This window comes from Microtus pennsylvanicus, chromosome 1 (assembly GCF_037038515.1).
Source record: "Microtus pennsylvanicus isolate mMicPen1 chromosome 1, mMicPen1.hap1, whole genome shotgun sequence".
NCBI lineage: Eukaryota > Metazoa > Chordata > Mammalia > Rodentia > Cricetidae > Microtus > Microtus pennsylvanicus.
Window position 1 is genome coordinate 178,802,919 of NC_134579.1, and position 15,297 is coordinate 178,818,215.

The following is a 15,297-nucleotide window of genomic DNA, read 5'->3' on the forward strand; positions in this document are numbered from 1 at the left end:
ATACAGTGAGAAGGTTAAATACCAACCTCCTAAAAGTCTGTCTCTGTCGTAATCCCCAGAACTTGAATGTCACCCTGTTTGGACAAGGGATAGTTGAAGATGGAATTAAGTTAAAAATCTTAGTCATTTTAGGTCATCCAAAAGGACCTTGATAATCCAAGACAAATATCCTGAGAAGAGAAATATGGAAGATTCCAGTCAGGAAGAGACAACGGCCATGTAAAGATAGTTAGGCATGTAAAGAACTGGAGTCAGGCAGCAACAAGACATGAAATGCCTACAATACATTTATAGGATGGATGGATGGATGGATAGATAGATAGATAGATAGATAGATAGATAGATAGATAGATAGATAGATAGATAGATAGATAGATGATAGATAGATGATAGATAGATAGATAGATAGATAGATAGATAGATAGATAGATAGATAGATAGAAGATTGATAGATGACAGATAAAGATGAAAGATAGTAATAGATGGATAAAAGAAAGAGAATGGATAGATAGATGTTAGAAAGATGAACAGATCATTTAAATAGACTCATATTTCTGCCCAAAGTCATAGAATTAAGTGACAAAAGCCTAGTCACAGGCACTGTAAACCTTCCTCTGGGTTTTCAGTCAGGTACTCCAAGAGATTCCCAAAACAACATAGGCTTTTGTAGCTGCCTCCCACCATAAGACCCTGAAACCATGGTATTCTGGACATAGGACTTGGAGGAACTGAGCTGCAACTGATCTGAAAGCCTCTACCCTGAGGACACAGTATCAGAAAGTGCTATGCAAATTCCAAGGGAGAAAAGAACCCCACAGTTCTCATTAGATGTGAAACCTACAAGCCACAGCAATTATTGGCCTGGCAAAATATCCTTAATGGTGCAATAGTGGCACTTTTATATTGGAAGTGACCAACTGTCTAATTGGATTTAGGGTCTGCTTAACAGGATGGGGAAGGGGGAATCCATGTCTTCTATTGAAAACCCAGCCAACTACTAATGGCTGGGAAATCATATACTGTATAAAAGAACCTAAACTGTCATCTTCCTTAGATAATACAGTTTCTAACTATATTCTAAATACTTCTCCTTATATGCACAGATAAGTGCTGCTCTCACTCCTTACCAAAGAAGTTTCTTTCTGAGCGGACGGTGACAAGTGCAGAGTCTCATAATGGCTGCAACTGCAGAGAACAAGTGAAGATGAGGTGCACAACTCCAGCGGATGCACAGTGTACATCAGTATCCCGCTGATGCTGACAGACAGCCCTACACCTAGGGCTCAGGGAAAGTGGCAGAAGTGGGGACAAAAATATTTACTATCCAGGAAATCGGGATGTCAGCAGCATGAGAGCATCACCTGGGCTTGCCAGAGAAGCTGCCCCCATGAAACTTCAACAATGTGATTGTCTAAAGAAGACCTAAACAATGACACCAAGCAAATGGTGTCCTGAATAAAACAGTCAGCATGACAAAGTGGATGAGAGATACTGTACAAGGTCCCACTCCTAGCTGAAGAGCTACAAGCGATCAATGGCTGTTGAAAGAGAGGGAATCCATTTTCTCTAAAAAGCTCCCAAATACATTATTGAGCTGGACAGTTTTAGGTCAACTTGGCATCAGCTAAAGTCGTTTGAGAGGAGGGAACCTCAATTAAGAAAGTGTTTTTATAAGACAGGGCTGTTGACAAGTCATTAGGGCAGTTTCTTAATTAGAGGTTGATGAGGGAGGGCCCAGCCCACTGTGGGTGGTGTCATCCGGTCTTGTGGTCCTACAGCTTGTGCTATAAAAAAGCAGGCCGAGCAAACCAGAAAGAGCGAGCTAGTAAGCAGCACCCCTCCGTGGCCTTTACATCAGCTTCTGCAATACCAAATAGACTCAGTAAGGTAGGTGTGTGTGTGTGTGTGTGTGTGTGTGTGTGTGTGTGTGTGTGTGTGTGTAAAACAATAATAAAAAGAACTGTGAGTTTGAGAGAAGTTGGAGACATAATTAGAGTTTGAGGAAAGAAGAAGGTGAAAATGATGTGCATATAGTAATCATGTATGAACTCTTCAATAACAGAGTCCTGCCTAGATCCCTGAGAAGGGAGTTTAGCTCTAATGACACCTTTAATTATTCTATGACAAACTTCAAGTTTCCTCTCACCTTCTTTTTGAGTCTGCAAAAGACATTTAACACACATGTGCTCCACGAAGAAATTTTAAGTACATAATAGAGTGATATTAATTATAAGTATTTTGTTATACAATAAAACTTTAGGATATTTTTACTTGTGTAACCAAAACCTTGTCCATGGGGCTAGGACTTGGTTCTTTGCCCTCTTGCCCAGCCTTAGTCCTGGCAGCCAACTCTAACTCCTCGACTATTTTAGAGTCCTCACATTAGTGCTGTCACACAACATTTGTGCTTATCTGTGCCCTCTTTTGGTAGATGCGAAAATCAATATCTAACCCGTTCACAGGCACAAACCAGTCAAGCAGCAGAATAAGAAAACTAACCATAAAGTACGTAAGCAATAAGATAAAACTGAGCACAAGCAGATGGTACTGGGATAATTTAAGAAAATAAGAGACCCTACAGTCTTAAAGATCTAGTGAGAGACATATCTAACTTTACATTTTACTCCAAAATAGTTACCAAAACTTCCCCACAAGAGAAAGCAATTTTATGAATTTAAATGTTTGGAATTAACAAAAGTAAAAAGTATTAAAGAAGAACAATACCATTTCTAAAACCAATAATATGAAAGACAAAATGACAAGGAGATGTTTGGAATATAGAATTTCAGTATTCAGTAATTCCTTTCTAATCCTTGCGTATGTGTGTTCATGCACACGTTTATACATTCGTGTTTTATTCATAAACACCCAAAGACAATTAACTACATCCCCTTTAATAGTTAAACCAAGTCAATAATATGAGCAATTTTAAGTATAATTAAGCTTCAAATTAAATAAATATACATATACTATCCTCATGGACATAATACAAAATTCATTAAAACATAGGTTGAAAATACATTGGACTCTATGGATATAATTTATTCTTAATTATCCTAGTTAGTGATGGAGCAGCATAAGCATGGTTAATAAGCTACTGAGTCATCTAAAACCCATTTCTACAGACGTTTGTATAAATGCCAAGTTGCTTTCCTATAGAGGGTTAGCTTTGCATTCTGATAGGTAAAACAACAGTTCCATGGCCTGGACCAAAGTTTCCATGCATAGGTAACTCAAAAGGTAATATTCCAGGGATAAATAATGAATTTAGACTTTGATAAGCATGGGGGATTTTATGTATCATTGTCAAATTATGTCTTTGCTACCAATATCAAACAGTAGGCAAGGAGGAAAGAGAACAATTGAAAGAAAGTAACTTACAATAATATATGTTGGAACTTCACGAAGAGAATATTCTGCCTTATTGGGAAGTTCTTGATTGCCTGTTAGCTCATACACAGCAGGGTAGGACAGCAGATTCACCAGCGCTAGGAAGGACTGGAGCAAGGGACGAGACATTTTTCTTTTTAATACTGCACAGAAAGAGTCATTCATGTAAATGTTCCAGCCCTCATGCATGTCTATGAGGGGTAGTTTTAAAAATAAATCTACTGTCAGTGTGAGCTATCTACCCATAATAGGTTAAGAATAACAAAATGGCAATATTTTAAGGGTTTAGAGCGCTAATATAACAACTGTTAAGGAGCACATGTAAGAGCTTAAAAACATTTCCAAATGCTATGCAATTCCCGCAGTTAGATTCTGGTAAAAAATGAAAAAGCTCCTGCTTTCTCACTCCTTATACCATTGTTACTAACAAAACACAAGAGAGTAACGCTCGAAGGCAAGATAATAAAGTCTATATATTCTCAAGCTTAGACCATAAGATTGTCTCATACTCAACGAAAATCAGTAGAACCCAGACATTATAGTTAATTTTCAAAAGCCAGGGCCTTCCTATGAGAAGTAGCTCCTTTACCCCAGTCTGATCATACCAGGTTCACCTCTCCACAGCATTTGCAGGCCAAGTACATCTTTTCCATGACACTTTCATCTACTTAATAGCAACTAGACAGATTTTCCCCACAAAATCCTTTCTTACTCTTAGCTCAAAAGCATTCCATGGGTAGCCATCATGAGACAGTAAGGAGAACCAAGTTCTCTAGATGACTTTCAGGACACCTGATTCTCTTCTGCCTCTCCAAAGTCTCATTTCTCACCTTTCTCCAAAATGAAATAGCATAGTCACCTTCAACTGACTGTCACCTACACAAACTTCTCTTGTCCTGCTAATGTGCCCCACCTGCCCTCAACTGTACTGACGTCAAAAAGAAAGTTTGGCACTTTCTTTCCAGTAGCCTCCGTCTTCTTCCCAGAGTTCCACACATTACTAGTTTGTATATTACTTGTAATTATTTGTAAGCATTGTATTCTGCTTAACAGTTTGATATTTTAAAAATTCAATAGACAGAAAATTTGTGAATAAAATTTTTCACTATAAGAAAATTAAAATTTGAGAAAAATAAAAAACTACTTGATTTGATTTCTCGTTAATAGATGAGGAAATTTGAAGTTGTGATAACAACACATTTGTACAAGAACTAAACTACATTTTCCCTTTTTCTGGCTAAAGTTTCTCTCTGCAAATAAAAACATAGCTATCCGATACTATTTAGTAGGGACAGCCACTATCCAGTCCTTGTTTGTGAATAGAGAAAGTAGAGTCCACTTCCCATTTCCTCCCTTACACTCAATGGAGAGATACTTCACAAATTACAGTGCCATATGGTGAACCTACACAACATACAGTGCTCTGGAGCCATTGTATTTCTGGATAAAATGAACAAGTATTAAGTTTAAGGTATCCATATTTCCCCACCAGCCACAACCTGTTAAAAACAAAGATGAAATTGCTCACCAACTCTAATAACAAAAAGTAGAATTTAAACCTAATATATATTAGCATAACAGCAAAATTACCAAATAATAAATGTAATGGTTCAGTTAAAATTTACAAAGCATGCTTAGTTAAGAGAATACTATGCGGGAATACTGCCACTCTACATGAGTGTAGGAAAGAGGAGGGGAAAAGACTGGCTATCCAGGAAAGCATTTTAGAGAAATGTGTCTCTAAATTACAGTGAAAGGAACCACAAGGAAACTAGAGGGCTCATGGCTACCAACAAAACCATTGCATAAATAAATTCACCAAGCAGGTGTTATGCAGAAGGATGATTTGCAGATTTCAATATAACTTTTAAAAATTCATCTTAATATCTAGAGACTACATCAAAGGTAAAATGTAACAACTTAAAGTGCTTTAAACATTTCATGATATGAACCCATTAATATCTAGATATAATAATAAATTTCTTCTCTATAGTAATGGATTACAAATACAATTTATAAATTGAATAAATATCTACTCTGAAAGGAAATATATTCCTTTATCAAGCATATAGTAACATATTGAGGGTTTCTTATTATTTATACAGACAAGCTCTACACATGTTTATGGAATCTCTTTTCTAAGAAATAAAATAATTCTGTTGGTATGTAGTTTTAATAAATCTAATATGCTACTCTAAGCAAATCAAGTAGAGCTTCAGATGAAAACAATCCAATTATTGTATTTGAGAACAAATAACCTGCATATAATTTTAAAGAGACTTCAAGAAAATTTCAGATTACCCCAAGAGCAAACAAACACACTAGACATTTTAAAGGCACTGAGCATATCATAAAACTGTGATGTATTAATCATCCCTGGAACTGAAAACTATTTTCAATCAGTTCCCACAAAAGTACACTAAATGTGTTTGTGGTATCAAATATCCTAAAATTGAAACAGCACAAAACATTTATCTACCCATCAGTGTTTAGGACAGCCAGGGCTGCAAAGGGGAACCCTGTGTCAAAAAAACAAACAAACAAGGAAGTTTGCTGCTTATGAGTGACATTGGTCAAGTTTCCATGGAGTCCTCCCTGTGCGACCTTCAAATCTATGCATTATTGTCACACATCTTCTTACCTTTTGACAACTTCGGTCAATAGGATCCACTGGAGTAGCTCTGGGATGGGTCACCCTTACATCGTCTCTTCCACATTCAAGATTGGACCACAACTCAGTTATAAGCGCACTAATGAAGCCTAGAAAAAAGTATTACTTATGTCATATTTATAGCATAATTTATATTGTGGTATAAAATAGTATGGTCTGGCTTATGGAAGATAGCATTATTCTTATGAAAAGACTTATTTACTCTCACAGATGAAAAACATTTGCTTCTTACAAAAATAATAGTGTAATCTCTACTCTTGATAGAAATGGTATTTGCTATTTTTACTAAATGTTTATGATATTCCATCACTCTGTAACATTAACTAAATCATGGGAACATATTTCCCTGGAGACTGCAAAAAATGTGTTCGGGGGGGAGGGGGGGAGAAAGGAGGCACCAGCAAGTCGGGCAGGCATCCAAAGAATATGTTCACTTTATCCAATATTCATTTATAATTCCATGTTTAAAACAATTTTGAACTTTGCTTCAATGAGACCTTTAAATTCTCTTGAGTCAAATACTGTCTAACTACATTAAAATGAATATTAAAGCTGATTATTACATTTTTCAAATCATACACTGTGTCTATAAACCTAACATCAAATCATAAAGTCAGTACACCTTAATTCCTGATCACATTCTATATATTTATCTTTATACCCATAGCTGAGTGTAGTCCTCATTCCCCCAACAAGGAAACTTCTCTTTCCGACAAGTAGGGACTATTTCAGAAAGCCACAACCAATCAAAATGCAGAGTGATGAAGTCTCATCCCAGTGGATATAACTATAACACAAATCCCACTCCTAAGGCGCCGGAAACATAACAGAAGATGGCGTGCTAAGACTGTAAGAATATGAGGCCAGGGAGTTTGCTGTGAGACTGTGTCTCCTAGAAATGTCAGAGGTTACACTCATAAAATCTACCAACACAACTGCCTCAACATGAGCTGAACAAGGACAACAACAATTTGACAAAGTGGACAGGGGATAAAGCCTACAGAAGCCTCAACCCTACACTAAGAACTACAGGCAACTAAGAAATGCTGAGAGCAGGAAAAATATTTTTCCCTGGAGAAGAGCACACCAATTTGTTATCCAGTATCAAACGGTCAGCCCTAAAAGCATACAAGTAATGTTATAGAGACCAAGCAGATTGCATTTGTGATTTTAGGAATGTATATGAATATACAAATGTATGCAGCAATAACAAAAAAAGAGGCCATGAATTTTTACAGAGAGCAAGGAGTATTTGAGAGGGCCTGAATGAAGGAAAGTGAAGAGGAGGGCATAATGTAATTTTATCAAAATCTCAAAAAACAAATTTAGGTTAAACCAATATGCTTATAACAAAATAAGAGAAGTGTTTTCTGGCACAATTAAAAAAAATGCAGGCTCTAAAACTGAGAATATTGGAGTCTAATGTAAGAGTATAAATTAAGAGTTTATTGATCATTTTGCATTCAGAGGGTAGGGGGAGTCCCTCATCTTCTTCAAGACCTTTTAGTATTTGAGAATGGAAATTCCAGTGTTTCTACAACACACAAATGGGGCAGTGCATATGTAGGGGCCAATGCAATACCTGTAATGTAAGTAAAATAAGCTTGGGAATCTACAGTCATCCTAAGACCTGTGTAGAATTTCATTTAGCCACCTCAAGAAAAGTTTGGGAGGATAAGGTTCAAAAGCTTAACTACTCAATGACAAGCAGATCTGGGATTAAATCTAGACTTCAAATGGTTCTATTAATCTATTCCTGTCCACAATGCTACAGAAATTTTATTCTAAGTAAAAGAAAAATGTGACTCAGTTTACAGCCAGTTTTATCAAGGAAGCTATACAAAGAGCCCAAATTGGTTGAGAGAGAGAGAGAGAGAGAGAGAGAGAGAGAGAGAGAGAGAGAGAGAGAGAGAGAGATTGAGATTGGTTTTGGTATAAGTAGTGAAGCAATAGTGATCACTAAAACTGATATAATTCATCATCTCCAACTAGAAATTTCTCTTCTGTATCACAAGTTATGTGTTGCTCAGTGTCAGTAACTTAAACATGGGGCATATGACAATCATGGTGGCTTACTTCCCTATAAATCCAGCTGATATTGGAAAAGACATATGGACGGCAAACTTCAGAGTGTGTGAAGGCTACAGAGTGGGTGAAATGCTTTCTAGAGGGAGGAGGAATGACAGAAACAAGAAATGGTACAGACACAGGACTACTAGTACTAGTGCGCATTTGTATGGATATGCAAATCCACTAAACCAACACTGAGCCATTCTGTCAGGGATAATTAACTAGACCAAGACAGATGCCATGCATTAGGCTTATAAGGTGAAGAGGGATCTTCACTATTGAACAAGCTTTAGCACAGATAATTAGGCACCAGTGTTCTAAAAACAAAAGGGTAGATAAGAGTCTCCACATTCCATAAGAAAAGTATTCAGCACTGTAATTTCATGGAAGGCAGACACAATCCTGTAAACTTTCTTTTTCATGGTCACACACTGGAAAGAAGAGTTTTAGAGTTAGAGATGTTCTGGAGTTTTATCATGCTATTGCCCATTTGTTAACAATGATCACATTTTATCTGTGAGGAACAAAACTTGCCTGAATTTTGCAGAGCTACTGCCCCGGCTGCTGTGGATGCCACCTGGACAACCAAAACTTCATAGCCGAACTTCTTCTGCCTGTTTATCTAGCATGAAGAAGGCAATGAGAAGCAAGGAACAGGTCATGTTATTCTATGCAATACAAACTTACAGTACAGCTAATTACTACTCTTTAATTTGAAGATTAAATTTTTTTTCAGGTGCTAAAAGCAGAAAAACAAACAACAAAAGCCTCACAGGGACTTAGTACTAGTGTGTTATTTTTAAGCATTTTATTTCTGATCTGAGTTTAAGTCTAGCTCTTTGACTTTGTAAGGTCCCTTAGTAAGGTGCTCAAGTGAAGAGTCCACGGATAAGAGCACATTCTGCTCTTGCAGAGGGCCAAGTTCAGTTCCCAGAATTCAGTTCAGTTCCCAGCATCCATATCTCGAGACTCACAACCACCTATAACTAACTCTAGCTCCAGATGACCCAACACCTTGGCCTCTGTGGACAGCTGAACTCACACACATAAACACACACGTGTAAATATTTTAAAATATATTTTTAAAGAGTCACTTATTCCTGACCTACATTCCCTCATAAATAAAGGGACTTATTTCTCATAAAAAGGGGCTTAAATCAAGTAGAAAGAGGTCAGCTTCCAGTTCTAAATTGTACGATGTAATTATTACTAAATTCTATCATCCTATTATTACTAAGTTATATCATTCTATTATTACTAAATTATATCATCCTATTACTACTTTTTAGGTCACTTCTTCATTTATAAACTTTGACTGCCAGATTCTTCTTCTCCTTTTTTTGGGGGGGAAGGGGGGGTTGAGACAGGGTTTCTCTGTATAACAGCCCTAGCTGTCCTAGAACTAGCTCTGTGAACCAGGATGGCCTAAAACTCACAAGGATCTGCCTGCCTCTGGAGTGCTGGGATTAAAGGCAAGCACCACCACTGCCAGATACTGCCAGATTCTTAAATGGGTTAGTTGAAGAGAGGAAGGAGGAATCATACGAACTATAGGGGTTTAAGATCATGGTAGGGAAAACCACAGAGACCACTGACCCCAGTTGGTGGGAGCTCAAGGCCTCTGAACTGACAGCTGGAGAACCTGCATGAGACCAAACTAAGCCCTCTGAATGTGGGTGACAGTTATGTAGCTTGATCTGTTTGGGGGTTCCCTGGCAGTGGGACCAGGACTTATCCTGGGTGCAATGACTGGCTTTATGAAACCCACTTCCTATGGTGAGATACCTTGCTCAGTCTTGATACAGGAGGGTGGGGCAACTTGGTATGCCAGACTTTTTTACTCCCCAAGGGAGAACTTACAACCCCTGAGGAGTGGATTGGGAATGGGATGGGGGGAGGTGAGATGCAGTAGGAAGGGGAAGGTGGAGGAACTGGATCTGGTATGTAAAATAAAAAGACATTCTAGATAAATTAAAAAAAGACTCAACAAAATAATACTTTCTCCCTTAAATAGCTATTTCTAGAGTATATAATTTTTGTTGCTAAGGAAGACTTGCCCAATCCTAAACATCAGTACATCTGTGTCTGTGTAAAAGTCCTTCAGGATTTGTCACTGTACAAGATAAACCTACTTGGGGTGAGTGCAGAAGTGAGTCTATCTGGTCACATTCATCAGAATAAGGAGGGCCAGTGGCACTGTGCCACGCCCATCAGAGTTTGCCGAGCTAGATGTCCAACTTCTGGACAGAGTTAACCATTCAGAATTGCTACCTTAAAACATTTCCTTAAAAGCATCTGATTTACATTCAAACTCTTTAAACATAAGTTTTGAGGGAAAAGAAAATGTAGCTAAAAAGGAGTTAAACGACAATGCTGAAAAGTAGGTCTATTTCATCAATTTTCTATTTTCCATTCATTATATCTTTATAAGTTACCCTTGCTTTTCAATCCTGTTAAGCCATATTTCCCATTTTCCTTGAACTACAATCCACTGTTCTGCAGTGAGGGACACAGAAGTCCAGGAAGATAAACACCTATCCTCCATTCCCTGTATTCCTGCCAAAGAGCATCTTTCTCCTAAGTCCCTCCCACTAGCCTTGAAAATTGGAAAATTGGTAGCCACATGGTTTGTCCAATCCCCACTTATTCTAAAAAGGGGGGAAAAATGTATCGTAAGTTGAACACCTTATTAAACAAGGTGCGTCTTCATGCACACAGTCAAAAACTAGGAACGAAATCTGAGCTTTACCACTATACCTAGCCAGCTAATAGCTCCATAAAACACATTTCATGACTAACCTGGACTCCCACCCTCTCTTATACAAAATTAAGAAAATAGCTTAGCCTTCAGGCTTCTTTGAAAACTGAGGATGTAAATGATGAAAATATCTGGAATTGCAGTGCACAGTAAAGCACGATGAATATGCTAATGGAGAAGTAGTGTTGTAAATTCGGTGTCAAAGGAACAGTCACTTTTCTTGGCAAGCGAATGGAAAAACTAATGTGTTTTGAAATTTACAAATATAAAAACGGCATCTAATTCTAGATGTATCATGTAAAGACATGCCTGCCTGATCTGAAGCACCTGAGTGAAAAAGAAAATGTGTTTGAGTTGCTTGCAAGTCTTTGTAAAGAGAAACAGTATAAACAAAGCCTGAACAGTTACTTAGGATACAGGGACAGGTCAAACCTCAGCTATGGAGGGCTCAAAATAAGCTGGGACATTTGTAATAATATAAAAAGGGGGGGTGAGAAAAAATATTACATAGAATAAAATCCTAAACATGAGGTTGGGAAATGTGTACAGGGTGAAATGGAACTAGCAACCTGGAATGACCCTAGAATAAAATAAATAAAACAGAATAGGAACATCGTACGGAGGGCTGAGGTAAGTGTGCCATAAAGTGAAGGACAGGGTAACTACATTTTCTGTACTCACGGTCCACCTTCAATAAAACAAGATAAAAGCATATCAGCACATACACACCTAACCTTGACAAACCCATGAAAATACAGAGATATATTTTACTCAAGCAAAGAACATTAGGGGCCTACCTAAGAAATTATTTATTCTTTATGAACAGAGATAAGAAAAGAGGGTCTTTTTTTTTTTCAGAGACAAGGTTTCTCTGTAGCTTTGGAGCCTGTCCTGAAACTAGCCCTTGTAGACCAGGTTGGCCTTGAACTCCACCTGCCTCTGCCTCCCTAGCGCTGGGATTAAAGGCCTGTGTCACTACTGCATGACCCTATTTTCTTATAGTTTTAAGCAAATGTAGGGGATTAGAATTTAAGAGAGTAAAAGTTAAGTATTTGTCATCAGGAAACACAAAAACATCAAACACAATCGCTGCCGGAGATTTCGAAACAAAACACTGTGAAAGAACTGATACAGGACTGGGGACCTGGCTCTGTCTGTAAAATGCTTGCTGCATAAGCATGAGGTCAACTGGCCTGCATCCGTCCGCATTCGAGGATGGAGGGAGGCAGAAGGAGGCTGGGCTCAGCAGCACACACCCACAATTTCAACACTGCGGAAGAGAAGACAAGATTGCCGGCAATCCTCGGGGCTGGCCGGCCATCTAGCCTAGCCCCAAATTGGTGAGTTCCTAGTTGAAAGAAGATGTCTCCAAAAATAAGATGGAGCTCTTTGCCATCTTGCAAGATGGTGGGTGAAAACGCCGAGGAGTCCAACAGAAAGGAGAAGATACCTGCAGCCTAAAGGACTGAGGCATTCCCAAAAGGGTAACCCGAAAATTAAAAGGTAAAAGGGAGGCCCCATTGCAGCTGAGAGCCGGACACGTTAGAAGAACTGGAAACATTCCCAATGTGTCGTGAATCCCAGCAGTGTCCTGCACAGGGTAAGTACTCAGCTGCTAAATCCAAGGTTGAAAGAAAACAAAATTTAAAGGCATGGGAGGATCTTGCCACTGTCACAAAGCCAGCTGGAGGTGACAAGAATGGAAGTTTGGCAACACACCTAGGTGTTCTCTTGCCAAAGTCCCACCAGGGAAGGGGCAAATCCAGGGGAAGAAAGTCTTCCACCATCATGTAAGAAGCTGCACACCACACCATGCCCAGTCCTGACCATCTTCAATGGGCAGTTACGGAGCAAGAGAGTCTTCCTGGAACAGCTTGGGCACTCAGTGGTTTGCTGCCTGTGACTGGACGTACTTCCCTTAATCTCCTCTGCACAGAACACATTAGAAATCAGCCACTGCCCACCTCCATAAAAGCTGCTATCAGGGATGTTAATGTCCCCAAACACCTCACTGATGCCGACTTCAAGAAAAATAAACTAGGCAAGTGCAATGCCAGGGAGGCCGATCTTTGACAGGGAATGGGAGAAATACAAGATTACTGCACAGGGCAAGGTTGATCAGAAAGCTATGACTTGACAGTCTGCAAAAAGTCAAGCTATTCCTCAGCTCCAGGGAAGTGTGCAGTCCTTTGGGGCTCTAACGAATGGAATTCATCCTCACAAACTGGTGGTCTAAGCTTCTTGCCAAAAACCTAATTAAGCAACTGATACGTATACTAAGAAAAGAAAGTGGAAAGCAATTTAGGAAGGCAGTTAACATCAGTCTCCACATCCACTTAAGTGCGTGCACACACACACAGTACACTGTCATACACATTGCACACATGTGCGTGCATGCCTTGATCCTGGTCAAAAGGCTAAGGAGCCACATAGAAAAATAACCTCAGCAGAACATGTAAGATCCAAAAAAATCCCAGAAACTTAAGGATCTTTATTATGAGAGAAAAAACAATGTTGATTTTGAGTCAATTACTTTAGGCTATATGATGAAATACATTATCTTGTAAGTTTTACTTAACAGTATAATATAATCTCTCTAAAGGGAAGTCTGTGTCCTTTAAAACACCCAAGGCCTAAACCTTCACTGATACATATATTTAGCCTTAACAGGATTTTTTCCCCAGAAGTTCTTCCCAGTTTTGGTACATATGGATGTACTATATCATGCTTATAAAACATCTGGAAAAGTAACTGAAAATTTCAATTCCATCTGCTGCTTGCAATTTCAAAATACAGCCACAGACAGCAATATCAACTACGTAAAGCTTTCCTTTAAAAAAAATCAAGTGGTACAGTGCCAACAGCATTCTAACTGAAGCTTAATAACCTCATCACACACGGAAAGCAGAATGATGCTCTCGACAGCTTTCATAACAACAATTCCTTTTGCCTAGAGCAGATGGTTATTCATACCTGCAGTTTCTTCGCGTACTGGTTGAACATAAACGTCACACATTCATTGATGGCACCTGTTCTCTGAAGAAGAAGCAATCCTTTGGGAGTGGCAGCAAAGTTCAGTAAATCATCTAGCAAATTGTCTTCCCAAGCCACACTGGAACAGGGGAAGGGACGTTTAATACCCACAAAACTGAAAATTTGTAAGAGCAGCATGGACAAGAATTAAACTGACAGAGAATACACAAATCCCAGGTTGTTCAGCAGATATTATGAATTAAGATGGAAATCGCTTGCACTCTGACAGCGTCCCAGCACGGATGATTGCAGTGCATTTCGGGTGCAGCACTGAGACTAAGCCTCAACTTTATCCACGCTGGAATTTCCCATGGTAATTCCACTGCACTTGGATTCCCTAAACCTCAACTCTCCATTATTGTTGTGCCTTTTGTTTATTAAAACATTTTTCTTATGGTCTAGAGCATAATATGCTTGTTTTCTTTTATTTTCATAAATTTCTATTTTATTTGGAAGTGAATAGTAACATTTTTTCCTCAAAACACATTTTTGTTATAACAGAGAGAACACTTTATTGTTTTCATTTATTGACAAAGTCGAACACGAGACTGCATGCTACACAGCAGAGCTGCCCTTATAAAAAGTCCCTCTTGTCTCTGTGTGATGCTAAATGACAGAGACATATACGTGAGTGGACCCAATGAACAAGGCATTTATGTCTATAGACCTTCAGACTGTTTCCCTTGCAATTAAAAATAGAACTATGAGCAGCCAGCTCTTAACTATGTTCATTTTGTACCAGTCAAAATACATTTTTAAGACTGATAACTTTCTGCACAGATTTTAAAAAATAACAGAAACTGTTGTGGAATATTACTTTAAGTATGTAAAGATGTGTTTCATTTGTCTATGTTGCAGAATATTACTTTCTCTATGTAAAGATGTGTTACATTCGTTTATGCTGCATTTGTTTAACTATGTAAAGGTGTGTTGCTGTTTCATCTTGCCTGCCTAAGGTACCTGATTGGCCTCATAAAAAGTTGAACAGTCAATAGCTAGGTAACAGAGGGACAGGTGGAGCAGTCAAGCAGAAAGAATAAATAGGAGAAGGGGAAAGAGAAAGGAGGGAGAAGAGAATGAGAGAGAAAGAAAGGGAGATAGATGCTCAGGGCAAATCAGCCAGGTAGCTGCCAGTCAGACAAAACAGACTATATGACAGTTCAGAATAGGCCATACAGAAGGAAAGAAAGGCAAAACGTAGATGAAGAAAAAAGAGCTAATTTAAGCTATTAGAGCTAATGGGACAAGCATAAGATAAGGCTGAGCAGTCATGACTAATATTAAGTCCCTATGTTATGATTTAGGAGCTGGTTGGTGGTCAAAAAAAGCCTACAAAAGAAACCATAAGAAAAGAATTTGAAAAAATTCTATATTC

The 15,297-nt window shown here is 38.5% G+C and overlaps 1 protein-coding gene across 1 annotated transcript in view; it reads right to left on the minus strand.

The window, feature by feature from the left end:
* Nucleotides 1–15,297, minus strand: part of Tbc1d32 (TBC1 domain family member 32) — a 200,535-nt gene that overhangs the window by 113,458 nt on the left and 71,780 nt on the right. The window contains exons 18-21 of the mRNA XM_075945999.1: nucleotides 13,863–14,001; nucleotides 8,666–8,753; nucleotides 6,032–6,150; nucleotides 3,382–3,498 (exon numbers count right to left, since the gene is read on the minus strand). Of these exons, the coding sequence (XP_075802114.1) occupies nucleotides 3,382–3,498; nucleotides 6,032–6,150; nucleotides 8,666–8,753; nucleotides 13,863–14,001 (463 nt within the window). The remainder of the gene's footprint in view (nucleotides 1–3,381; nucleotides 3,499–6,031; nucleotides 6,151–8,665; nucleotides 8,754–13,862; nucleotides 14,002–15,297) is intronic.